Here is a 27609-nt window from a genome sequence, read left to right as displayed (position 1 = left end):
CCCTCCCCCCTCCCTCCCCTCCCTCCCTCTCCCTCCCCCTCCTCCTCTCCCTCCCCCCCCTCCCTCCCTCCCTCCCTCCTCCTCCTCCCTCTCCCTCCCCTCCTCCCTCTCCCTCCCCCCTCCCCCTCTCCCCCCCACCCCTCGCTGTCAGAAACACAGAGAGACACTGACAGAGAGAGAGAGAGACACTGGGGGGACCCGTTCCAGCACGCTGTTGGAGGGCTCCCGGTCCTGCAGTCGATGAGAAGAAACTTAATTTTTTATTTATTGATTTTAATTTTTTTAATTTTTAATTTTAATTTTTTTGATTGATTTATTGGTTGATTTACTGATTTACTTATCATTTATTATTGATGATGGCTCTTTTTTTGTAAAAGTGACGTGTTTCATGTTTGTAAACTTCCTTCTCTTTTCCCCCCCCCCCCATCTCTCATTCCCCACGCCTGATTTTCTAAGTGTAGGCAAGGTTTTTCTGAACGTACACTTACTCCATTCTAAGTTAGTTTGAAGTAAGTTTTCACTGCCTAAACTTGCAAAACAGGCATAACTGGCTGGACACGCCCCCTTTTGAAAAAAAAATCTGTTCTAACATGGAACTATTCTAACTCACTAGAACTGGAGCAAACTAAATGCCGAGAATTGCAATTTCTAAGAAGTTTCATTCTAAACTAATTGCTCCAAAAAAATAGGAGCAACTCAGGCCGAAACTTGAGCCCTTAACTTAAATTAGTTACAATTATAGAGACAACTTAACTAATTTATGATAAATGGATGACTGCGCTCTGTTACTCGGCAACTTTTTTCAAACTTGTAGTGAAATCACATTGCACTTCCACTAGTATAGATGGACAGTGTCTGTTTGCAGCTATAACCTTAAAAAAGAATGAAATGCTGTGAGTTAGAGATGTTGAATGAAAAGTATAGCTGCAGGCTTAGTAAAAATGGTACATTTAAAACTTTTTTTTTGCAGTGCCCTTATCCAGTTCTTTCGGATATTCTATGAATATCAGAAGAATGATTTCTATGCTACAGGAGAGGTGGGTAATCTAATTTTGTATTTTTGTACTTTTGTAATCTCCATTTCAACTCTATTCTTTAAAAAAAGAGCCTGCGATATTGGTTACATAAATTAAATTCAAAAGATATATTTCAAAAGATACAAACGAATGTTTTGTGAACATCATATTGACATATATTTTCTTTTGTCTTCTGCCCTCCCAATCCAAGATGTGCTGGTATACAAAATATAAATTTCTGCTGATCTCTGTGTTTATAATTTCAATATGCTACCTGGAACATTGTGAGGAGGACACATTTATGTTCGAGATGCTTGTTAAGAATGGTTTAGAGATTGGCCTTCTAAGTTTGCGCGAAGGTCTTAAAATGGCTTTATAGATAATTCATTAAATTTAGTCATGTAAACAGTTTAAAAACTTCGTAACCTGTGGCTTAATAATGTTATTAATTTTCATAGCAACTTAAATGAAAACCATATTTACAAGATCTGTTGTGACTTGACAGTGCTATTACTGCCAGCTTGTTTTCTGCTGTATTTCTTTTCTGGTCTCCATAAAGGCCCAGTTAATAGCACTCTTGCATCCAACTCAGAAAAGCCCTTCTCTAATTTAAATGGATGAAAAATCAGCGGGCTCCATTACAGGCATACAATCCTCCATATCTGACTTTCTCTATACACTCCATCCTGACAGTTATTGACGCCCAAGCACTAAAGGGGAAAATTTGCCTTTGACTTCGTAATCTAGGCTGAAACTTCAGTGCAATACTGCATGCTGTCTTGAATAAAATGTCAAGCCAGCTGGATGGGGAAGAGCAGGGAGTTCTCTGCAGTACCCTGGCCAACATTCCAATCCTAAGTCAACACCACCAAAAACAAATGAACTGGTCATTCATCTAATTTCTTGTTTTGGGGCTGCCACCTCTGCTTAAATAACTGTACTGAAAATCATTCCATAGGATGTCCTGAGAATGTGATTAGACACTTTGGCCCGAAATTTGCGGTCAGCAGCAAATCAAAGGCATTCGTCACTGCCCACAAATATCTCACGATCTCTGTGGCCAGAAGTTTGCCTTTTTTGACACATAATTGAAATCAAAGTGTAGAGTAATGGGAAGCCCTGATGTCATACTGCTGTGATATCACAACCTGTCTATAAGCACAATACAGAATTCTCACAGACTGGGAACCAGGAAGTGAAGAAGCTGCTTTTATTCAGACTTTTAAAAAATGTTAGAGGGAGCAAAACAAAGATTGTGGCTCTCGCATGAGGAAAAGGTAAATCTGAAATACATATAAACAATCTTTAAAAAAAATATAATTTTCTTTTAAGTTTCTGGAAAAATTTAATTTTTATCATAATGGAGAAATTTGACACTCCACAAAATGTTAATTAGTTTTTCAAGACCGTAACATTTGTTTAGCAATCAATATGCTGTTAAAACCCCAGTTACACCTAATCCAACAAGGCCTAAATATTAATGGAGTATTTAACAGCAATATTACCGTGGACAATACCAGGTTTTCGTCAGTTTCACTGATTCCGCTGATTGTCGGCTATGGAGGGGGGGGTGGGGCACACCCAGCCAGTGTCAGCAGTGAATGACTGACCGCAACTTCAGGAATTCCACGTAAGGGTGCATATGCACTACATCCTTAGGTGGTGGTCAGTTTTAAAGGGGTAATAACAGCGAATGCTGTTCGTTCACCATTATTACCCACCATGAATTCCGAGCCTTTATAAATACAAGTTTGTCTTTATCCTTCAGTTGCCCGATCTAATATTTAACTTTCTTTAAGCACTGCATGTTGGTGTGGATTTTTTTTTTAATAACAGCATTGCACATTCACTCTGAGCATTGAGTTTAGAAAACCAGTTCCAATTATAAAATGCAGGTTAAGCAAACCTTTTTCATTATGTTTTATTTTTATGCATGTAATGTACATCTGCAGTGATGTTGGCATGTAGCTGAACATTGGCTGTGCCACAGAAAAGTTGAGTCATCTAATTTGGTATTTTTGCACTCAACAAATCTTTGCCTCCATTTTGACTCTTATAAAAACAGCCTACAATATTTATTCGTCACATTTAATGAAATTCAAAATAAATATTTCAAATGATACGAACATATATTTTGTGAATCTAGTAAATAATCTCCATAGCAGTTTTAAGTATTTGACACAAACATGGGAGGCCAAATTTCTAAACCATTCTTAACAATCATTTTGAATACAAACATGTCCTTCTCACAATGGTCCAGGTCTGCCCAATGTAATTGGTGAGAGGACCAAACCATTTTCACGGTTGGTGAAATTTGGTAGATGAGGTGCTCGCAGATTTACAGTGCGGACAAGCAGCTTGCCAAAATGGAGGGTGGGGTAGTGGGGGTGATTGGTGGGGCGTAGGAAATCCGGCGGTTCCACCGTTAAAGGTGGAGGCTGGCAATAGTTAGGGGTGGTAAGCAAAGATGATCAGCTGCCGTGACTATTTGTATAGGGCGAGGAGGTCTATTTGTCATCCCTGGACCACAAAAATCATTGCAGCAACTTACCTGCAGCATTCTCGGAGTACCTCCCTTTTAATGACTGCTGGTTAGACTGCTCTACATACAGTTTTACTGGGCGGGGCTTGTGCAGTGTGTGCTCGGCCCAGTGGAAACCCAAAATTGCAATAGAGTCCGATGTACATTATAGAATCCTAGTTTGCATATATTAGGTAGGTTCCTGTATGGTTTTGGCTTGAGCACTGCTTACCTATGTCCCAGTCCCCTAAAATATCGTGGTGGGAACAGCGGAACTGGGAGCAGGGCAGTAAGTTTTGTGTCATGATTTTCATCATGATATTGTCCTGTTCCCATTCAGTGGAGGGATGAAAATCAGCCACTTTGGCAGGAATTTTAATTTGCAGGGAGTGGGTGGGTGGGGAGCGGGGGTTGTGGGGGGGGGAGGGGGTGCTGGTGGGTAGGGAGCGGGGGGGGGGGGGAGCTAGAAAGCAGCCGGGAAACCCAGGAGAACGTGTTTCCCACAGGCCCCGGCGAATTTAACAGTAGGACCTGATTAACATTTTGCGCCCGCAGTCAGCCAGATAGAGAAGTTGTCTGGCTATCGGGTGAGTAGGCCACAGAGAGGTGTGAAGAGGATCGGGGAGGGGAGCGAATTGGGGCTGGTGCAGGTTCAGGGTCGGAGGCCGGAGGAGGATCGGGGCCGGAGCGGGGAGGCCAGGAAGGCAATCAGAGCCCAGAGGGGAGAATCCAGAGGCCTTGGGGAGGGGGGGGGGGCATGGGGGAGGTCAGTGGGGGCATCTGAGGCATTGTGGGGGTGGGGGGGGGAAGCGGGGGGAGATTGGGAGGGAGATGATAGGATTCGGAGGTTGGAGGCCTAGGGGGTGGTGGGAGGCCCGGGGGACATTGGAAGGATCGGGGTCTGGAAGAGTCTGATAACAGGGGTGAGTGAGACAGGGACGCAGGATCCAACAGGTAATTGGAAAGGCACTGACCACCTGGATCAAGTAGTCCTCATCTCCCTTTAGCTAGTGGGTTCCCTAAGTCCCGGGAAACCCGGCCAGCCAGAGTTAAATTTAAAATGGTGGGTCACCATGAGGCACGCCAGCCTCATTATAATATCGAAATAGGCGACCCACCTCCTGGAAGTGGATTGGCCGCCCTCCCGTCCCACCTCCGTTAAAACCAGAAGTGGGTGGGTTGGGGTCGGGATTCAGATTTTTAACTCTTTAATCTCCCATCTGACCCCAACTCACCTGTTTTTTGTGGTTAAAATTTCCCCCTTTGTCTTTTCAACTATCCTATCTTCCTCTGTTGGTTACCAATGGAATCATAGGAGTATACACATGCCCAACACAAGACTCCCAAAGCAAGCGCTCTACTCGGAACTCCTACCTGGCAAGCGAGCCCTAGGTGGGCAGAGGAAACATTTCAAGGACACCCTCAAAGCCTCCTTGATAAACTGCATCATCCCCACCGACACCTCGCCAAAGACCACCCTAAGTGGAGGAAGAGCATCCGGGAGGGTGCTGAGCACCTCGAGTCTCGTTGCCGAAAGCATGCAGAGACCAAGCGCAGGCAGAGGAAGGAGCGTGCGGAAAACCAGGCTCCACACCCACCCTTTCTTCCTACAACTGTCCCACCTGTGACAGAGACTCTAGTTCCCGTATTGGACTGTACAGTCACCTAAGAACTCATGTTAAGAGTTGAAGCAAGTCTTCCTCGCTTCGAGGGACTGCCTATGATAAGGAATAGAATAACTACTTTTCTCTTTTATGCTCTGTGCTCCCTTCCAGTTAGCTGGTGGCTGGATTGGAAATCCTGCAAGTGCATGATCAGTGGATAATTAGCCTCTCTAATATTTTTTTTAATTACAAGATCCCCTGTGGCTTAGTAGCTGAATACATAATATGGTGTGGCGCTGAGCCATGCTGGCCAGGAAAGTCTCCGATTTGATCCCTGTTTTTTGGCGAGTTAACTGATAGCTCGATATTGTGAGATTGCTACATTTGACCTTGGCATACTTTGGGTAGAGAGGGTTACATTGACTTCAGCTGCTGGTCTGTTACCTGTTTATTGATGCCAAGCTCACAGCTGTAGACATCAGCTAAGGACCAGTTGGACTCGATTGAGATGTGCTCTCATGATCCAATAGCCTGCTGATACATGCTGTTTAGACTTCCATATGAAGAATGGGCACTTGGGTGAGATATCAGTGAGCTACTGATAACTACACAGCTGTGTCCCACCACAATGACTGGTACAGGTTGAACCTCCCTTATCCAGAACTCCCATGTCCAGAACCATTCCCAGCCACCGGATGGCGCATGCGCAGCACTCCGACATGAACAAATTGAAGGTCCTCCCTTGCTGCCGACTCCCGCAATCGCTGGCCTGACCCCGGGAACCACCAACCCCCACCCCCCCCCCCCCATGATCTCTCTGCCGCACTCCCAGCCCCAAGCCAGCCAGCCCCGATATCCCCTTGCTCAGTACCTGTACTATCCAATTTAACATGACCACCCCTCGTCCGGAAAAATCTTATTCCAGAACAGACCAGGTCCCGAGGGTTCCGGATAAGAGAGGTTCAACCTGTACTCAAAAGAAATACTTGCATTTCTGTCGCACATTTCATAACCAACGGACGTCCCAAAAGTTTTACAGCTAATTAAGTGATTTTAGAAGTGTAGTCACTGTTGTAATGTAGGAAACGTGGCAGCCAATTTGCACACAGCAGGCACCCACAACCAGCAATGTGATAATGTCCAGATAATCTGCTTTAGTAATGTTGGTTGAGTGATAAATAGTGGCTCAAGTCTCTGGAGTGGGACCTGAACCCACAACCTTCTGACTCAGAGGGTGCTACCAACTGAGTCACGGCTGAGAGAGGGGAAGTAATTGTTCATTCCCATACATGGATTACATTTTTATCATATATGCATATCAATATTTTATTCAAATCTTATGTAGGGCACATAATGTTTGATTATGTTTTTCTGACAATATTTACCATTGTAATCTGATATGTCAGCATATCCCATACAGTTTTGATAAGCCAAATATCACAATGTAGCTGCAGGCACTGTGGAGTAAGTTTCTGAAGTCTGTCTCTAATTCTGTGGTCAACTTATGATAGATGATATAGATATATATATCAATACCATAGGCAATTTATTAAAATGTAATTGTGCTCTGGTTATTGAATGCTGTACTTTTCTTCTGCCATCACTTCTTGATCAGAGTTTTAAAAGCTACTGGAGAATTTTATATTAGCAATGTTAATTTGCATATAATCTATTTTGGCTTTCTTTTAAAACCATTAATTTTATTACAGGAATATAGAAAATTAGTAACATCAGTGAGCAAGTAGTGGGGTCATGAATGGAATAAATATATTTTACTGAAGTTCTTGTACATGTATCTTTTAATCTGTGAATGTCTTCAGTCCTATGCTGGAAAGTATGTGCCTGCAATTGGCTACTATATCCATACCCACAACCCTACTGCCAAACTAAAGATCAACTTCAAGGGAATGGCTATTGGAGATGGACTGAGTGATCCTGAAGTCGTAAGTGGTTTTGTTATAAATTAAGTAGAATGCTTGAGTTGTAATTTTGTTTTATCATGATAAAAGGAAGTCAGTTCTCAGACAACTTCCTCGTAACTTCAGAAGCTAATTTTTACCATATGTTCATGTAGCCAGTAACTACTAGATTGCTTTAAATTATACCTTGCTGACTATGCTGATTGCAGCCTTTGACTTTAAAAAATCATTCTTGTACTTTTTGAAATTGAATTTTGTAAAGCAACAAAGTTACTCCTTTGTTGTGTGTCTGTTGCACAGATGTTAGGTGGTTATGCGGAGTTCATGTACCAGATTGGGATCGTTGATGAGAAACAAAAGCAGTACGTCCAGCAGCAGGCAGACATAGGAGTGCAGTACATCCAGCAGAAAAAATGGGTGGAAGCCTTTGAAGTATGTACCAGAGGCTTGGTCTTGGCCTTAAAATGAGAAACATCTGAGTAATGTGAGGGTCAGTGGAGAGCATGATGGGAGGTCAGAAGTTTGTTGATTGCTTTTAAACTGAACAACATGCCATCAATCAGTATTGTGACATTCTAATGAGCTCTCTCCCTCTCCAAAGCTTTCCAAAATGTAATACGATTTATGTTTCTCAACAAGAACAATTCTGAATTGTGTGTTAGTGTACAAAGTTGGATCCTTTTGTACTCGCCCAACCTAGTAACAATTGAAAAGTATAACGAAAAGGACGTAATATTATAATCTAATGCTGTGAATCAAAAATTCACATGCCTGATTAAATGTTGCCATGTTTTCGCTGAATTTGCGTGAAATCCTGTTCCATTAAGTGACAGCCTTTCCTTTACTAGTTCATTGTTGTATTTATTGCTACAAATAATTGATAGTCATCTCTGCCAAATCAGACTGCGCTGTAGAACTATCCCTGTATCTCTCTCACTTAGGTCATTTCTTCTTACTGTAATGACACAATTCTATATTTGAAAACGTTCTGTTGAATAACTTCTACAAGTATTTTTATTATACTCTGGCAAAAGCTCCATTTTTAAAAATATCTCTGTTTCGTATCGCTGTGTTTCATGCTCTCTCACAATAACTCCATGTTTCAACTACTTATGATACATCTATTCTGATGAACAATTTCTTCCACAACTACATTTGTTATCATTTTTTGCACAGGAATGTATGAGTATTTTCCCTTCCTAATGTTATTTCTGTCCCAGTTTTCTCCTATCTCTCCTAAAGGCAGTGACACATTCTGTAATACAGTCTCAAGGGTATCTGCTGCTCTTCACTACCCCATCATGCTGTCATGCTTCACTTGTGCTCCTAGGTGGCAAGTAACATTTGGCTGTGGGAGGCATTGCAGCCATTCTTGATTTTATCTGCACCTGATTTTTACATGCAACCTTTCCAGAATGAGTAACTGTTTGATGATCTGGAGCAAGACGATTGTTTATGTTTTGTCCTCACTCTAGCCCAGGGACTCTGGTGTTAATTGTAGCATCCCTACTGTGCTGGACAGGCTAATGGGACTCAAGGTAGACAAGTCCCCTGGTCCTGATGAAATGCATCCCAGGGTATTAAAAGAGATGGCGGAAGTTATAGCAGATGCATTCGTTATAATCTACCAAAATTCTCTGGACTCTGGGGAGGTACCAGCGGATTGGAAAGCAGCTAATGTAACGCCTCTGTTTTAAAAAAAAAAAGGGGGCAGACAAAAGGCAGGTAACTATAGGCCGGTTAGTTTAACATCTGTAGTGGGGAAAATGCTTGAAGCTATCATTAAGGAAGAAATAGCGGGACATCTAGATAGGAATAGTGCAATTAAGCAGACGCAACATGGATTCATGAAGGGGAAATCGTGTTTAACTAATTTACTGGAATTCTTTGAGGATATAACGAGCATGGTGGATAGAGGTGTACCGGTGGATGTGGTGTATTTAGATTTCCAAAAGGCATTCAATAAGGTGCCACACAAAAGGTTACTGCAGAAGATAAAGGTACGCGGAGTCAGAGGAAATGTATTAGCATGGATAGAGAATTGGCTGGCTAACAGAAAGCAGAGAGTCGGGATAAATGGGTCCTTTTCGGGTTGGAAATCGGTGGTTAGTGGTGTGCCACAGGGATCAGTGCTGGGACCACAACTGTTTACAATATACGTAGATGACCTGGAAGAGGGGACAGAGTGTAGTGTAACAAAATTTGTAGATGACACAAAGATTAGTGGGAAAGCGGGTTGTGTAGAGGACACAGAGAGGCAAAGAGATTTAGATAGGTTAAGCGAATGGGCTAAGGTTTGGCAGATGGAATACAATGTCGGAAAATGTGAGGTCATCCACCTTGGGGGAAAAAAAACAGTAAAAGGGAATATTATTTGAATGGGGAGAAATTACAACATGCTGCGGTGCAGAGGGACCTGGGGGTCCTTGTGCATAAACTCTTTATCCCAAAAAGTTAGTTTGCAGGTGCAGCAGGTAATCAGGAAATCGAATGGAATGTTGGCCTTCATTGCGAGTGGGATGGAGTACAAAAGCAGGGAGGTCCTTCTGCAACTGTACAGGGTATTGGTGAGGCTGCGTGCAATTTTGGTCACCTTACTTAAAGAAGGATATACTGGCTTTGGAGGGGGTACAGAGACTATTCACTAGGCTGATTCCGGAAATGAGGGGGTTACCTTATGATGATAGATTGAGTAGACTGGGTCTTTACTCGTTGGAGTTCAGAAGGATGAGGGGTGATCTTATAGAAACATTTAAAATAATGAAAGGGATAGACAAGATAGAGGCAGAGAGGTTGGAAACACTCGGGGAGACTAGAACTAGGGGGCACAGCCTCAAAATACAGGGGGGCCAATTTAAAACCGAGTTGAGAAGGAATTTCTTCTCCCAGAGGGTTGTGAATCTGTGGAATTCTCTGCCCAAGGAAGCAGTTGAGGCTAGCTCATTGAATGTATTCAAATCACAGATAGATAGATTTTTAACCAATAAGGGAATTGAGGGTTATGGGGAGCGGGCGGGTAAGTGGAGCTGAGTCCACGGCCAGATCAGCCATGATCTTGTTGAATGGCGGAGCAGGCTCGAGGGGCTAGATGGCCTACTCCTGTTCCTAATTCTTATGTCCTTATGTACTGCTAGCTTCCCTGAGAAGATCTGAGTCAGACAGATCAGGGATACTGCTCCTGAGAGCTTCCTGCTCTGCATGGCTCAGTATTATCATGTGCATTTAGCTGCAACTGGTATATTTATACTCATCCAATAGTTACCAGATTTTTCTTAAACAAGTGAAATATTATGGATGTAATGTTGCAGACCCACTGACCAGATAGATGCTTGCGTGTTTAAGTACACAACAGTTATTGGACTCTAATAAAATCGAGTCTTTGTTTAAAGAGAACAAATGCTCGAGCACAGATTAATTTCTTAGACATTTTAATGGAAAAACTGCTTTGTAGGCACTCTTCTTAGCCAACACTGTAACTCATTAATAAATCTTCAAACAGAAAATCATTTCTGACCTCATCTAACTTTGCTTTTAGTCATAAACCATAATTAACACAATTGTTAATCTCCTTTGACTGCCACAATATGTACATTCTTTTAAAGGTCAATGGGAGAGATTTATGGTATCTTATCACCGAATGAAAATCTCCTGTCTCAAAATGGGCTAGTTTTTGAACACTCATATCATCTCCAGTTAATGGGAGATTAGTGAAACTTTTAATGTATTTACTTAATAGAAATGATTGAATAAAGTTACATATTTGGCTTACCATAAAGGTGTTCACATTTAAGAAGCATTTACTATAGATATGTATTTGCAGGACAGTATTTAGCAGGAAATAATATGTTGTATAGCTTAAGCAGACCTGTTTTTTAAAAAAAAAAATTGTCATTCATAGAATAGTACAGCAAAGAAGGAGGCTACTCGGCCCATTGAGTCTGTGTCGGCTCTTTCAAAGAGCAATCCAGTTAGTTGCATTCTTTCACTCTTTCCCCATATCCCTGCAAATTTTTCTCCCTGAAGTATTTATCCAATTTCCTTCTGAAAGATGCTATCTGTTTCCACCACCCTATCAGGCAATGCATTCCATATCCTAACCACTCGTTGCGTAAAAAAGCTTTTCCTCATGGTTCTTTTGCCAATCCCCTTAAATCTGTGCCCTCTGGTTTTCAACCCTTCAGCCAAAGGAAACAGTTTATCTTTATTTACACTATCTAAACCCTTCAGGTAAACTGTTCTTTATATGCTAATCAAAGCAATTATTTTGGAATGTTCCATTTTTAATCATAAACCACGTGCAAAATAATAGTTTAATATAGAAAAAAAAAGTAATTATCTTGTGGATGGCTATCTCTGAATCTATCTCTGCATGTGATGAGTTAAGTAAAGGTTACATCTTTAAATAGAACAAAAATGTTTAGAATGTCATGCCTCTTAAGATACTATAAGAATACATTTGTGTTGCAGCTGCTTTAAGTTAAAGGGAATGCAATACAGACCCAATTTTGCAAATGAATTCTATGGGAGAAAGGAAAAGAGGGAAATGATATAAATGCCAAAAATGACCTATCCATATATGGCAGCCTTTATGTGGTTACCATACAAAGCAATACTATTTGGATACTTAGATGCTCAAGCATTTATCAACCAGGATTCTGATCTAAGATGATTAGACAGGTGGCTTCAACAATTGCTGTGTTGCTTCTTGACTGGCTATGTGACTAGCAATTTGGAGTGCAGCCACCCAATTAGAGAATTATACTGAAGATGGAAGAACTCCTTTGCCCCCTCTGCAGGAACCTTTCTTAATCTAGGGGTACTGAGACATATTTGGTGCCTGTACTGCCACACACACTTCAGTTATAGGATAGTTCGGGAGCATTTTCTCTCCTGCAAGAGGAATTGACATCCATTTCATTCCTGGAGGTTAATCTGAGTGCTGATATGTTCTATAATGTGGCAGTATTTGTAGGTAGGAGTATTTATTTCAAATTATGCTGTAGGTAGGAAAACCTTAGAGAGGAAATGTTTTCTTTGACAGAATCTAGCAAAGATGTGATTGGCTTAATAGCCTGATTCTGTGTCATAACATTCTATAAATCACCACAGGTACCGTGCTCCTTGACAGCAGACATTGCACTATGCATAAAACAAGATCTTGAGGGGATATAGGCAACTCAGTAAAGGTATAAATGTGAAAGTATCACCTGTAGCCTGAACCTGTTCTCAACCTTTCATCCTTACAATTTCTGGCAAGAATCATTGGCTAAAACTCCGGAGTGGAAACGCTGGCTAGCTCTTTCTGCTATCCCTGACACATTGAAGTCACTTGTACCTCCCTTCATCCTCCATTTCTACCCTGAGACCAGCTAACTCAGAATGGACCAGCGGTCGATTCTGGGACCTTCTGTTTTGGTATGACTTACTTTTTCTACGCGACATTTACTCACCGAGTCAACCAGGAGTCATGTGACTATTTTTTACTACTGTAGAAAATCAAGCCTCCATGTCTTTGATAAATATTTTTCAGTTCTATTTTACAAATAAGTAATGAATCTTAATATACAGAAGTGATAATCTTTCATGTTTTCTGTGTTTTATTACATTATTTTAGGTCTTTGATACTTTGTTGAATGGTGACACAATTCAATATCCGTCCTTCTACAAGAATGTCACAGGGTGTACCAACTACTACAATCTTCTGCAGTGTACGGTGAGTGAATAACATCTAAAAACATTCTTATCAGTTTCATGAATTGTAGGATGTCTTCTATATAGTCAAAAATTTTACCTGATACCATCCTGCATCAAGGTAGTATTGTGGCATAACATGGGTCACTTCAATAAAACATTTCCAAAGTATAACCATTCATAAATCAGAAAATGTATTAATGTGAAAATCAACTAACCCAGTAAAAGCAGTTACTGTAGTCTAGGAAATCTATTGCAGGACATGGAACCTATTTTTGAACGATAAGGGAGTCGAGGTTATGGGGAGCGGAGTTGAGGCCAGGATCAGATCAGCCATGATCTTATTGAATGGCGGAGCAGGCTCGAGGGGCCAAATGGCCTACTCCTGCTCCTATTTCTTATGTTCTTATTATCCACTCCACCCTTACTATAAGACTTCTGTAAACTAATTCTTACCTTTTATAATATGAAACCAGTTCCATAAGAAAAGTTCCATATATAGTGGTTCCTTGGCATCAAACTCACCTTGTTTATATTCGGAGTGAGGACAGTTTCTGCAGTAGCACTTTTTAGCACTTTTAGAAAACATCTGATGGCCCTTTACGTGTGTAGGAAAAGAAGGGTTTTAAGAAGTTTTTTGAAGGTGAGGAGAGAGGCAGTGGCATTTAGAGAGAGTTCCAGTGTGTGGGGCTGAATTGACTGAATAATCAGTTATGGGGTGAAATATGGGGGCAATGCACACAGGGCCAGAATTGGAGGAGTTTACAGTGTGGGAGCAGAGATAAGGCTGGAAGAGTTTGCAGAAGTAGGGTGTAATGTGGTCATAGAGAGATTTGAAGATGATGATGAGAATTTTAGTGCATTGGAGAATAAGGAACAAATGCAATCAGTGAGGACAGGAGCAATGGGTGGCCAGTTTTAGTGCAGGGGAAGATGATGATGGTTGAGGTTTGAACAAGTTGGAGTTTGTTGAGGATGGGATGCTGGCAAGGAATCTAGAAGTTATAGAAGTGTGGATAAAAGTTTTGACGATGGTGATTGAGAGATAGGGATGACATGGCTGATAGTGTGGAGGTGGAAGTATATAATTTTGGAGTAGAGTTTGAAGCTCAGCACTGGGTTGAATATGTTATCAACCTTTAATGTGGCCAGATTCACCCGAAGCATGTGGCAATGGAGGAGGATTGAGCTAGTGGAAAAGGAGCAGAATCTTTGGCAGGATCCGAAAAAGATGCCTTTGGTCATTCCACTGTTCAATTGGAAGGAAATGCTGACCTATTCATGATTTAGAAACATAGAGACATAGAAACATAGAAAATAGGTGCAGGAGTAGGCCATTTGGTCTTTCAAGCCTGCACCACCATTCAATAAGATCATGGCTGATCATTCACCTCAGTACCCCTTTCCTGCTTTCTCTCCATACCCCTTGATCCCTTTAGCCGTAAGGGCCATATCTAACTCCCTCTTGAATATATCCAATGAACTGGCGTCAACAACTCTCTGTGGTTGAGAATTCCACAGGTTAACAACTCTGAGTGAAGAAGTTTCTCCTCATCTCAGTCCTAAATGGCCTACTGCTTATCCTCAGATTGTGTCCCCGGTTCTGGACTTCCCCAACATTGGGAACATTCGTTCTGCATCTAACTTGTCCAGCCCCGTCAGAATTTTATATGTTTCTATGAGATCCCCTCTCATCCTTCTAAACTCCAGTGAATACAGGCCCAGTCAATCCAGTCTCTCCTCATATGTCAGTCTTTTCATCCCGGGAATCAGTCTGGTGAACCTTCGCTGCACCCCCTCAATAGCAAGAACGTCCTTCCTCAGATTAGGAGACCAAAACTGAACACAATATTCCAGGTGAGGCCTCACCAAGGCCCTGTACGACTGCAGTAAAACCTCCCTGCTCCGATACTCAAATCCCCTAGCTATGAAGGCCAACATACCATTTGCCTTCTTCACCGCCTGCTGTACCTGCATGCCAACTTTCAATGACTGATGTACCATGACACCCAAGTCACACTGCCACCCAGCTTAATGTCATTTGCAAACTTGGAGATATTACACTCAATTCCTTCATCCAAATCATTAATGTATGTTGTAAATAGCTGGGGTCCCAGCACTGAGCCCTGCGGCACCCCACTAGTCACTGCCTGCCATTCCGAAAAGGACCCATTTATCCCGACTCTCTGCTTCCTGTCTGCCAACCAGTTCTCGATGCACATCAGTACATTACCCCCAATACCATATGCTTTAATTTTGCAGACCAATCTCTTGTGTGGGACCTTGTCAAAAGCCTTTTGAAAGTCCAAATACACCACATCCACTAGTTCTCCCTTGTCCACTCTACTAGTTACATCCTCAAAAATATTCCAGAAGATTTGTCAAGCATGATTTCCCTTTCATAAATCCATGCTGACTTGGACTGATCCTGTCACTGCTTTCCAAATGCGCTGCTCGTCCCATCTTTAATAATTGATTCCAAAATTTTCCCCACTACTGATGTCAGGCTAACCGGTCTATAATTCCCTACTTTCTCTCTCCCTCCTTTTTTAAAAAGTGGTGTTACATTAGCTACCCTCCAGTCCATAGGAACTGATCCAGAGTCAATAGACTGTTGGAAAATGATCACCAATGCATCCACTATTTCTAGGGCCACTTCCTTACTATCAGGACCCGGGGATTTATCGGCCTTCAATCCCATCAATTTCACTAACACAATTTCCCGCCTAATAAGGATTTCCTTCCTCCTTCTCACAAGACCCTCGGTCCCCTAGTATTTCCGGAAGGTTATTTGTGTCTTCTTTCGTGAAGACAGAACCAAAGTATTTGTTGAACTGGTCTGTTATTTCTGTGTTCCCCATTATAAATTCACCTGAATCTGAGTGCAAGGGACTAACGTTTGTCTTCACTAATCTTTTTCTCTTCACATATCTCTCGAAGCTTTTGCAGTCAGTTTTTATTTTCCCAGCAAGCTTTCTCTCATACTCTATTTTCCCCCTCCTAATTAAACCCATTGTCCTCCTCGCCTGAATTTTAAATTTCTCCCAGTCCTCAGGTTTGCTGCATGCTCTGGTCAATTTATATTCCTCTTCCTTGGATTTAACACTATCCTTAATTTCCCTTGTTCACCACGGTTGAGCCACCTTGCCCGTTTTATTTTTACTCCAGACAGGGATGTACAGTTGTTAAAGTTCATCCATGTGATCTTTAAATGTTTGCCATTGCCTATCTACCGTCAACCCTTTAAGTATCATTCACCAGTCTATTCTAGCCAATTCACGTCTCATACCATCGAAGTTACTTTTCCTTAAGTTCAGGACCCTAGTCTCTGAATTCCCTGTATCACTCTCCATCTTAATAAAGAATTCTACCATATTATGGTCACTCTTCCCCAAGGGGCCTTGCACAACAAGATTGCTAATTAGTCCTTTCTCATTACATATAACCCAGTCTAGGATGGCCAGCCCTCTAGTTGGTTCCTCGACATTTTGATCTAGAAAACCATCCCTAACACACCATGAAATCCTCCTCCACCGTATTGCTACCAGTTTGGTTAACCCAATCTATATGTAGATTAAAATCGCCCATGATAACTGCTATACCTTTATTGCACACATCCCTAATTTCTTGTTTGATGCTGTCCCCAACCTCACTACTATTGTTTGGTGGTCTATACACAACTCCCACTAGCGTTTTCTGCCCTTTGGTATTCCGCAGCTCCACCTGTACAGACTCCATATCATCCAAGCTATAATGTACTTCCTTACTATTGCTTTAATTTCCTCTTTAACCAGCAATGCTACCTCTTTTTCCTTTCTATTTTTCCTGAATGTTGAATACCCCTTGATGTTGAGTTCCCAGCCTTGGTCACCCTGGAGCCATGTCTCCGTGATGCCAATTATATTATATTCGTTAATTGCTGCCTGTGCAGTTAATACATCCACCTTATGAATACTCCTCACATTGAGGCACAGAGCCTTCAGGCTTGTCTTTTTAACACACTTTGCCCCTTTAGAATTTTGCTGTAATGTGGCCCTTTTTGATTTTTGCCTTGGTTTTCTCTGCCCTCCACTTTTACTTTTCTTCTTTCTATCTTTTGCTTCTGCCCCCATTCTACTTCCCTCTCTCTCCCTGCATAGGTTCCCATCCCTCTGCCATATTGGTTTAACCCCTCCCCAACAGCACTAGCAAACACTCTCCCTCGGACAGTGGTTCTGGTCCTGCCCAGGTGCAGACCGTTCGGTTTGTACTGGTCCCACCTCCCCAAGAACTGGTTCCAATGTCCCAGGAATTTGAATCCCTCCCTTCAAATCGTTAGCATACATATGGAAGCTGGTCCACGTTGGTAGATAATGTTCCAAGAGGAAGCATGTAGATGAGGAAGAGGACGAGCCAATAACTGGTCCTTGGCAGATTCTGGGACTGGCTATATGGGAGTGTGAAGAGAGGCCATGGCTGGTGATGCGCTGACCATAGTGGGACAGATAGGAGTGGGAAAGGCATGGTAGAATGAAGCAGGATGGTGTGGTTGAAGGTATTAAACACTATCAGAATAATTGCCCAAACCTTTCAGACTTTCAGTCCCACCTGTTTTCTCACCATATTGCTCTGGAGAAACACATTTAATTGCCACTTGAGCCCATTTATATTCACTTCATTGGCCTTCCCAGGTAATCTATTCCACAAATCTATTAGTTACTTTATATTTTAAAAAATCTCACTTGACTTCCCTTCTGACTTCTAACTCCTTAATTTTCCAACTTGTTTTCCTCACTCTTTGTACTTTGCCATTGTGAACAATTTGCCCAGATCACTATATATTCAGTTTGAGAAATTTGAGGCTGACCAGATGGTCTTTCCTGGTCCCTATATATTACTATGTTCCTTCATAATTCTACTTCAACCTCAACATCTCCTCTTTTCCAAAGAGAACACGGCCAACTTTCTTTATCTTTCCTGATACCTGGAATTCTCTTGTTTTATCATCTCTTTACCTTTTGTGTGACACTAATGGCCCGAATTTTACAGCAAAAATAACAGTGAGGCTCTCAGCACTCACTGTTATTGAAGAGTAAATCGGACAAGAACTTCCCTCGACTGCACATGTGCAGTTGAATGCGGAAATCAGAAAATTGCTGTCCGAGTTGCCTTGCTCCTCCAGAAGCTCCGCTATACTGGTATCTCGCCGAGACTGTCGGTATTGAAACACATGGACATGCCAGAAGAAGTTAGGGTTTGTCCATTCCAGTGTAAGTGAATTTTTAATGCCGTGATAAATCTTTGGGGCCTGAAATTCAGTACCACTGGTGCTCCCCCCACCCTTTTGTGGCCATTAGCACCGACATTTTTTCATGGCTGGGCCACCCCATATTCAGCCCCAAAAGTGAACAAATGGGTTCCAGCACTAATGAACCGTTCCAAAGTGGAGTTTTCAGTGGTGTGGCTGTCTTAATTTGAGTGTTATCACCACTGAGAAATTCAGCATGCAGGTAAGGGTTTCTAATGAGCCAATTGCTCCTTGGCCTTTTTAAAGGCCAGGGTTTGTAGCAAGGCCCTGAGGGGGGAAGGAGTTTGGAAGGATGGCTGATGTAAGAGGTGCAAGGAAAGCCAACAGGGTCACTGATATGGAGCTGGAGACACTAATGGATGGTGTGGAGGTCAGAAGAAGAATACTGTTTCCTGACGTGGGGAGACCTGGCAGACAGGCAGTACATAATGCATGGAGGGAGATTGCAGGGGAGGTGTCAGGCACCTCCATATATGTGAGGACGCACCCTCCCAAGATGGTGCTGGTCAGTCTGCACCCGACCCTTCCAGGGTGGCGATGGGTTGACGCCTCCTAGCTCTGGGGCAATGGGAATCCTCCTCCTCCTCATCATCATCAGGTGGTACTGCTGGCTCGACCTCCAGCGGCTGACCCCTCATGATGGTCAGGTTGTGCAGCATGCAGCAGACACGACGATTATGAAGACCCGTTGAGAGTACTGCAAGGTGTCACCAGAGTGGTCCATGCACCGGAACCTCTGCTTAAGGATACCTATGCATTGCTTGATGATGTACCTGGTGGCACAATGAGCGTCATTGTATGCATGCTCTGGCGCTGTCCTGGGGTTCCGCAGTGGAGTAACCAGTCAAGTGGACAGGGGATATCCCTTGTCCCCAAGCAGTCAACCGCAGTCCTGATTTGTGCCGGCCAAGACGGCGGGCACACTGGTCTGGCGCAGAATGAACGAATCATGGCTGCTGCCTCCCTTGCCCGCTGTCTCTCTGCACGGTGCTGACGGCGATGTCTTCTCCTTCGTGCTGCCCTGCTTCTGAGCAGGTGTACCAGGTGTTGCCCTCCCAACACTCCTCCTGTCCTCAGGGTGAACCCTGCCAAGCAGGTCTCTGCAGCCACAGGACTCCATTAAAGAGTCAGACCTGAAAGTTGTACAAAATTATGTGCAAACCTCTGAGCAGCACTCAGCAAGTTTAATGGAGCCAAAACAATTAATAAAATTATATGAAAGCTAAATACTGCGGATGATGGGATATGACATAAAAACACTAATAATCAATAAAATTATATGAAAAGCTAAATACTGCAGATCATGGAAAATGACATTTAAAAACAATAATAAGTAATAAAACGATTTACCTACCAAAGGGCCGCAGGTGACTTTCCAGCAGAGAGGGAAGCAGCATGCGGGCTGCTGGAGAGGGACTACCACAGCTAAATTCACCAAGGAAAAGTTGGGACTTATCCCGGCAGTGCCCCCGTGAGGTTTTCGATGCGTAGGCAAAGGCACACATAAGACAGTCACTAAGGGAATGCATAAGGATGATTAGTTGATTTCTTCATGTCATATTGGATGGATAGATGTATAAAGTTGGATTGGAAAGTTTGCTTTGTGGTGGTTTTTATTTCAGCATTGTGGTGAACAGGAATACTCATGGTCAGTAACACAGGGACAGTAAGGTGTGGGACAAATGCTCACATTTGTCACTGGTAGCAGTGCTGTGGTCACTGGTACCGCTGGCGGATGATTCCATTCTGAATATCCTGGCCAGAAAGAGGCTGCCTTGGTTGCATCCTTCCTTCTGCTTCCTCCTCTTTGGCTTCTTCCTTCTCTGCTTCTTCCTCTGAGCTGATGCTGTAAATCTGAAATGACAGCATAAAATGCTGGAAATACTCAACAGCATCTCGACCTAAGACGTTAACTCTATTTCTCTCTCCTTGAATGCTGTCTGACCTGTTGAGTATTTACTGCATTTTCTGTCTTTTCAGAAGCTTTCCTTTACCATCCGAGACCTTGCAAGCAGCCAGCAGCACTCCATGCATTCCTTGCACAATTTAAAAACGTCTAATGTGTATTGCACCAAGCTACTAAAAATTAAATAAAACATCCAGTCCAAAAGCTTAAATGCAAACTTATCTAAAAGATGTGCGTGTCCCTTTTAAGCGGTGCTGACAGTGCTGAATGTTGGGTATTCATGGTGAGCTTAGGACCCAGCGCTGAATTCAGCGCTAAAGTCCAAGTTCGCTGAGGTGACGTTAAGTCGGCGTGACTGATGTTAACCTCTCTTAATTTACATTGCCAGGGCCAGCACTGCTATCGGCAGCACTAAGTCCCTCACCAAAATGGCGGCACGGAATCCCACACCACAGACGGGCACTAGAGTGGCGGTCGCCATTTTTAGACTAAATCGCGCTAGTGACTCATGGCAGTAAGTGCGCCAATTTCTGGCCACAGTTGCTTGCCCTTTTCACATAGTTCCCAGATCCCCTGTAGACAGCATTGCACTAAATTGGATTTCTAATCACAGCAAGTTCCAGTGTAAAAGCCAATAGCAAGCCTGTGGGCCAAGTGTACCAAGCTCATGGTCTACAGAGCTGTAGTAATACCTGTCCTCCTGTATGGCTTAGAAACATGGACCATGTACAGTAGACACCTCAAGTCGCTGGAGAAATGCCACCAACAATGTCTCTGCAAGATCCTGCAAATCCCCTGGGAGGACAGATGCACCAACGTTAGCGACCTCGACCAGGCCAACATCCCCAGCATTGAAGCACTGACCACACTCGATCCGCTGGGCAGGCCAAATTGTTCACATGCCTGACACAAGACTCCCAAAGCAAGCCCTCTACTCGGAACTCCTTCACGGCAAACGAACCAAAGGTGGGCAGAGGAAACATTTCAAGGACACCCTCAAAGCCTCCCTGATAAAGTGCAACATCCCCACTGACACCTGGGAGTTCCTGGCCAAGGACCGCCCTAAGTGGAGGAAGTGCATTTGAGACGGCGCTGAGCACCTCGAGTCTCATCACCGAGAGCATGCAGAAATCAAGCGCATGCAGCGGAAAGAAGCTTGCGGCAAACCAGTCCCAACCACCCTTTCCCTCAACAACTGTCTGTCCCACCTGTGACAGGGATCGTGGTTCTCGTATTGGACTATTCAGTCACTTATCAACTCATTTTTAGAGTTGAAGCAAGTCTTCCTCGATTCCGAGGGACTGCCTCTGATGGTAAGTGTAATGAATGATTGGCGGCATTCGTTCACCGTTGACCGTAAATCCGGTCCACTATCTTTCTGATGATTACTGCACATAGTACGCCATATGCAGCCTGTCAAGCACCTTGTGCGGTAGCAATATAATATTTTTCATGTTGCATTTTAAGCTGTACTGTCCAATATGTTGCACAAAATGCTTGGCTTTCACAGGTAGTGTGTAGAGGAGGTTAGCAGTTACTGGTGCTTGGCTCTATGTAATATTTATTCACTGCAATAGAAATTCAAAACATACTATGGAAATAACTCTAACACAAAGTTTGTATACCTTTGTACTTTCCCTCTTCTCTAGGTTCCAGTCCCAGGTTAAAAAGGTTGGCAGGCAAACTCCTGGCTCCCTACCAATATGCCTGTAAAACTAGATGCTTAGCACACTGAAAAAAAATCCTTGGAATCACCTTGACTTATCCTCTCTTTCTCAAGAGCAATAATATCCGTTTCACAGTTAGGTGACAAAGTTTGTCGAAATACCATGACCCCTTTCCCTCCAATTCCTTTTCGTTACCATCTTGGAATGTGAATAATTTCCATCTTCTGAAGACCAGAAACCGAGAAAGGTTTGATGAATAATGGGTGGGAACCTCGGGGCACACATTGATATACATAACATATTACACTTAGCAAACTGCCAACATAACACTTCCAATTTAACAATCCTTCAGTAAGATTATTACTCTGGAATCCGATTGAGTCATTGCCATGGAATTGAAAGCTGACGCCTATGAACTGATTCCATAGTTTTATGCCAGTTCTGTTTCTGATGTATATGAGTTACACTTGTGGAAAGTACATCTTATGGTAAATTGAAAGCGTCATTGTATTCAAACCTTTGCTTCAATTTTTCTTAAAATGACTTTATTTTCTGCCACATTTGTAAATTATGTTGTGCTGTTTAGTTTGCTCCATGAATAAATAGATTTTGGTGTCCAAAATAGGAGTTCAATAAAATATAATATGACTTATTACTAGGAACGGTTCAAAAATAGCTGAGTTTTGAATAATTGGATATTAAAGCAGATAATGTATAGCAGTTTATATTTTTTTTATACTTGGATTTAGCAAGGCTTTTGACAAGGTCCCACATGGCAGACTGGTCAGACAAGTAAAAGCCCATGGGGGTCCAAGCAAAATTGGCTCAATGGCAGGAAGCAAAGGGTAATGGTCAACTAGTGTTTTTGTGACTGGAAGGCTGTTTCCAGTGGGGTTCCGCAGGGCTCAGTACTAGGTCCCTTGCTTTTTGTGGTATATATCAATGATTTAGACTGCAATGTAGGGGCATGATTAAGAAGTTTGCAGATGGTACAAAAATTGGCCATGTGTTTGATATTGAGGAAGAAAGCTGTAGACTGCAGGAAAATATCAATGGACTAATCAGGTGGGCAGAAAAATGGCAAATGGAATTCAATCCTGAGAAATGTGAGAACATAAGAAATAGGAACAGGAGTAGACCCTCGAGTCTGCTCTGCCATTCAATAAGATCATGGCTCAACTCCACTTTCCTGCCCTATCCCATATCCCTGAATTCCTCGAGTCCAAAAATCAATCCATCTGAATATATTGAATGACTGAGCATCCACAGCTCTTTGGTGCACAGAATTCCAAAGTTTCACAACCCTCTGAGAGAAGAAATTCCTCCACATCTCAGTCTTAAAAGGCTGAGTCCTTATCCTGAGACTATGACCCCTGGTCCTAGACTCTCCAGTCAGGGGAAACAATCTCCCAACATTTATTCTGCCAATCCCCCTTAAAATCTTACATGTTTCAATGAGATCACCTCTCATTCTTCACTCAGAGTCCAGGCCCAATCTACTCATTCTCTCCTCATAGGACAGCCCTCTTATACCAGGAATCAATCTAGTGAATCTTTGTTGCACACATCTAAGGCAAGTATATCCTTCCTTGGATAAGGAAACCAAAATAGTACTCCAGGTGTGGTCTCACCAAGGCCCTGTACAATTGTAGCAAGACTTCCACTTCCTCCAACCCCTTTGCAATAAAAGCCAACTTGCTAATTGCCTTCCTAATTGCTTTCTGTACCTGCATGCTGACTCTCTGTGTTTCTTGTACTAGGAAACCTAAATCACTCTGAACATCAACATTTAATAGTTTCTCATCATTTAAAAAAAAAAGAATCTGCTTTTCTATTCTTCCTACCAAAGTGAATACCCTCACATTTCCCCACATTATACTCCATCTGCCACCTTATTGCCCACTCACTTAACTTGTCTATATTTCCTTTGCAGGCTCTTTGTGTCCTCCTCACACCTTGCTGTCCCAACTAGCTTTGTATTGTCAGCAAACTTGGATACATTGCACTCGGTCTCTTCATCGAAGTCATTAATATAGATTGTAAATAACTGAGGCCCAAGCACTGATCTTTGTGGCACCCCACTACTTACAGCCAGCCAATCTAAAATTATCTGTTTATTCCCATCCTCTGTCCATTAAGCAATCCTCTATCCATGCCCTCAATCTCATGTGCCCTTATCTTGCAAAAAACCTTTTATGTGGCACCTTAACGAATGCCTTTTGAAAATCCAAATAGACTACATTCTCTGGTTCCCCTTTATCGATGCTGCTAGTTACATCCTCAAAAAACTCTAATAAATTTGTCAAACATGATTTAGCTTTTATAAAACAATGTAAACTCTGCCTAATCATATGATTTTTTTAAGTGCCCTGTTACCACTTCCTTAATAATTGATCTCAGCATTTTCCCGACGACGGATGTCAGGCTAACTGGCCTGTAGTTCCCTGCTTTCTCTCTCCCTCCTTTCTTGAATAATGGGGTTACATTCGCTACCTTCCAATCCGCTGGGACCGTTCCTGAATCTCGGGAATTTTGGAAGATCTCAACCGATGTATCTAGTATCTCTGCAGCCACCTATTTTAGATCCCTAGGATGTATGTAGGCCATTAGGTCCAGGAGATTTCTCAACTTTTAGTCCCATAAGTTTCCCAAGTACTTTTTTCTCTAATATTAATTAAGTCATCCATGACATAGAAACATAGAAAATAGGTGTAGGAGTAGGCCATTCGGCCCTTCGAGCCTGCACCACCATTAAATAAGATCATGGCTGATCATTCACCTCGGTACCCCTTTCCTGCTTTCTCTCCATACCCCTTGATCCCTTTTGCCGCAAGGGCCATATCTAACTCCCTCTTGAATATATCCAATGAACTGGCATCAACAACTCTCTGCGGTAGAGAATTCCAGAGGTTAACAACTCTGAGTGAAGAAGTTTCTCCTCATCTCGGTCCTAACTGGCTTACCCCTTATCCTTAGAATGTGACCCCTGGTTCTGGACTTCCCCAACATTGGGGACATTCTTCTTGCATCTAACCTATCCAGCCCAGTCAGAATTTTATGTTTCTGAGATCCCCTCTCATTCTTCTCAACTCCAGTGAATACAGGCCCAGTCGATCCAGTCTGTCCTCATATGTCAGTCCCGCCATCTCAGGAATCAGACTGGTGAACCTTCGCTGCACTCCCTCAATAGCAAGAATGTCCTTCCTCAGACTAGGAGACCAAAACTGAACACAATATTCCAGCTGAGGCCTCACCAAGGCCCTGTACAACTGTATTAAGACCCCTCTGTTCCTATACTCGAATCCCCTAGCTATGAAGGCCAACATGACATTTGCCGCCTTCACCACCTGCAGTACCTGCATGCCAACTTTCAATGACTAATGTACCATGACACCCAGGTCTCATTGCACCTCCCCTTTTCCTAATATGTCGTCATTCAGATAATATTCTACCTTCATGTTTTTGCCACCAAAGTGGATAACCTCACATTTATCCACATTATACTGCATCTGCCATGCATTGCCCACTCACCTAACCTGTCCAAGTCACCCTACAGTCTCTTAGCATCCTCCTCACAGCTCACACCGCCACCCAGCTTAGTGTCATCTGCAAACTTGGACATCTAAATCATTGATGTATATTGTAAATAGCTGGGGTCCCAGCACTGAGCCCTGCGGCACCCCACTAGTCACTGCCTACCATTCTGAGAAGAACCTGTTTATCCCTACTCTCTGCTTCCTGTCTGCCAACCAGTTCTCTATCCACGTCAAACATTACCTCCAATATCATGTGCCTTAATTTTGCGCACTAATCTCTTGTGTGGGACCTTGGCAAAGCCTTTTGAAAGTTCAAATACACCACATCCACTGGTTCTCCCTTGTCCACTCTACTAGTTACATCCTCAAAAAATTCTAGAAGATTTGGCAAGCATGATTTCCCTTTCATAAATCCATGCTGACTTGGACCAATCCTGTCACTGCTTTCCAAATGCGCTGCTATTTCATCTTTAACAATTGATTCCAACATTTTCCCCACTACTGATGTCAGGCTAACCGGTCTATAATTCCCCATTTTCTCTCTCCCTCCTTTTTTAAAAAAGTGGTGTTACATTAGCTACCCTCCAGTCCATAGGAACTGATCCAGAGTCGATACACTGTTGGAAAATGATCACCAATGCATCCACTGTTTCTAGGGCCACTTCCTTAAGTACTCTGGTATACAGACTATCAGGCCCTGGGGATTTATTGGCCTTCAATCCCATCAATTTCCCGAACACAATTTTCTGACTAATAAGGATTTCCTTCAGTTCCTCCTTCTCGCTAGACACTCGGTCCCCTAGTATTTCCGAAAGGTTATATGTGTCTTCTTTCGTGAAGACAGAACCAAAGTATTTGTTCAAGTGGTCTGCCATTTCTTTGTTCCCCATTATAAATTCACCTGTTTCTGACTGCAAGGGATCTACATTTGTCTTCACCAATCTTTCTCTCTTCACATATCTATAGATGCTTTTGCAGTCAGTTTTTATGTTCCCAGCAAGCTTCCTCTCATACTCTCTTTCCCCCCTCCTAATTAAACCCTTTGTCCTCCTCTGCTGAATTCTAAATTTCTCCCAGTCCTCAGGTTTGCTGCTTTTTCTGGCCAATTTATATGCTTCTTCCTTGGATTTAACACTATCCCTAATTTCCCTTGTTAGCCACGGTTGAGCCACCTTGCCCGTTTTATTTTTACTCCAGACAGGGATGTACAATTGTTGAAGTTCATCCACGTGATCTTTAAATATTTGCCATTGCCTATCCACCATCAACCCATTAAGTATCACTCGCCAGTCTATTCTAGCCATTTCACGTCTCATACCATCGAAGTTACCTTTCCTTAAGTTCAGGACCCTGGTCTCTGAATTAACTGTGTCACTCTCCATCTTAATAAAGAATTCTACCATATTATGGTTACTCTTCCCCAAGGGGCCTCTTAATTAACAAGATTGTTAATTAGTCCTTTCTCATTACCCATTACCCAGTCTAGGATGGCCAGCCCTTAGTTGGTTCCTCGACATTTTGGTCTAGAAAACCATCCCTAATACACTCCAGGAAATCCTCCTTCACCGTATTGCTACCAGTTTGGTTAACCCAATTTATATGTAGATTAAAGTCACTCATGATAACTGCTGTACCTTTATTGCACACATCCCTAATTTCTTGTTTGATGCGGTCCCCAACCTCACTACTACTGTTTGACGGTCTGTACACAACTCCCACTAGTGTTTTCTGCCCTTTGGTATTCCGCAGCTCTACCCATACAGATTCCACATCATCCAAACTAATGTCCTTCCTTGCTTATTGCATTTATTTCCTCTTTAACCAGCAATGCTACCCCACCTCCTTTTCCTCTGAGGGACTGCCCAAGAAGAGAAGACTTGAAGTATCCTCACTCTCATTAGCCCTTTGGTTCCCCACTATCTTGGGTCTTCCCAAATACTTTTTGTCTTCTCCACTGTGAAGACAGATACAAAATATTTGTTTAAAGTCTCTGCCATTTCCTTGTTCTCAATATAATTTCTTCTGTCTCAGCCTCGAAGGGATCAATGCTTGCTTTTGTTACTACCTTCCTTTTTACATACTTGTAGAAGCTCTGAAAATCTGTTTTTATATTTCTTGCTAATTTACTTTCATATTTAATTTTCTCCATTTTTATCAGTTTTTTGGTCATCCTTTGCTGGTTTCTAAAGCTCTCGCAATTCTCAGACTTACTCCTATTCTTCTTTTAATCTAATGCTATCCTTAACTTCTTTAGTTGGCCATGGATGGATCACTTTTCATGTTAAGTTTTTATTTCTCAATGGAATGTATATTCATAATTTTGGAATATTTCTTTAAATGTTCGCCCCTGCTTATCTACCGTCATACCTTTTAATCTAATTTTGCAATCTACCTCAGCCAGCTCGCCATCATACGTATGTAATTGGCTTTGTTTAAGTTTAAAACTCCAGTGTCGGACTGAA

General features: G+C 42.5%; 1 protein-coding gene across 2 annotated transcripts in view; it reads left to right on the top strand.

Annotated features, from left to right (window-relative positions):
- Positions 1–27609, top strand: part of cpvl (carboxypeptidase vitellogenic like) — a 127187-nt gene that overhangs the window by 52668 nt on the left and 46910 nt on the right. Inside the window, exons 7-10 of one of the 2 annotated variants that reach the window (XM_070880835.1) lie at positions 971–1037; positions 6962–7084; positions 7361–7492; positions 12675–12773. In XM_070880835.1, the coding sequence (XP_070736936.1) occupies positions 971–1037; positions 6962–7084; positions 7361–7492; positions 12675–12773 (421 nt within the window). The remainder of the gene's footprint in view (positions 1–970; positions 1038–6961; positions 7085–7360; positions 7493–12674; positions 12774–27609) is intronic. The other variant, XM_070880836.1, reaches the window with a different exon arrangement.

The sequence above is a fragment of the Pristiophorus japonicus genome, chromosome 5 (assembly GCF_044704955.1).
Source record: "Pristiophorus japonicus isolate sPriJap1 chromosome 5, sPriJap1.hap1, whole genome shotgun sequence".
Taxonomy (NCBI): Eukaryota; Metazoa; Chordata; class Chondrichthyes; family Pristiophoridae; genus Pristiophorus; species Pristiophorus japonicus.
The sequence above is the reverse complement of the archived record's forward strand: the minus strand, read 5'-3'. Positions and strand labels throughout refer to the sequence as shown.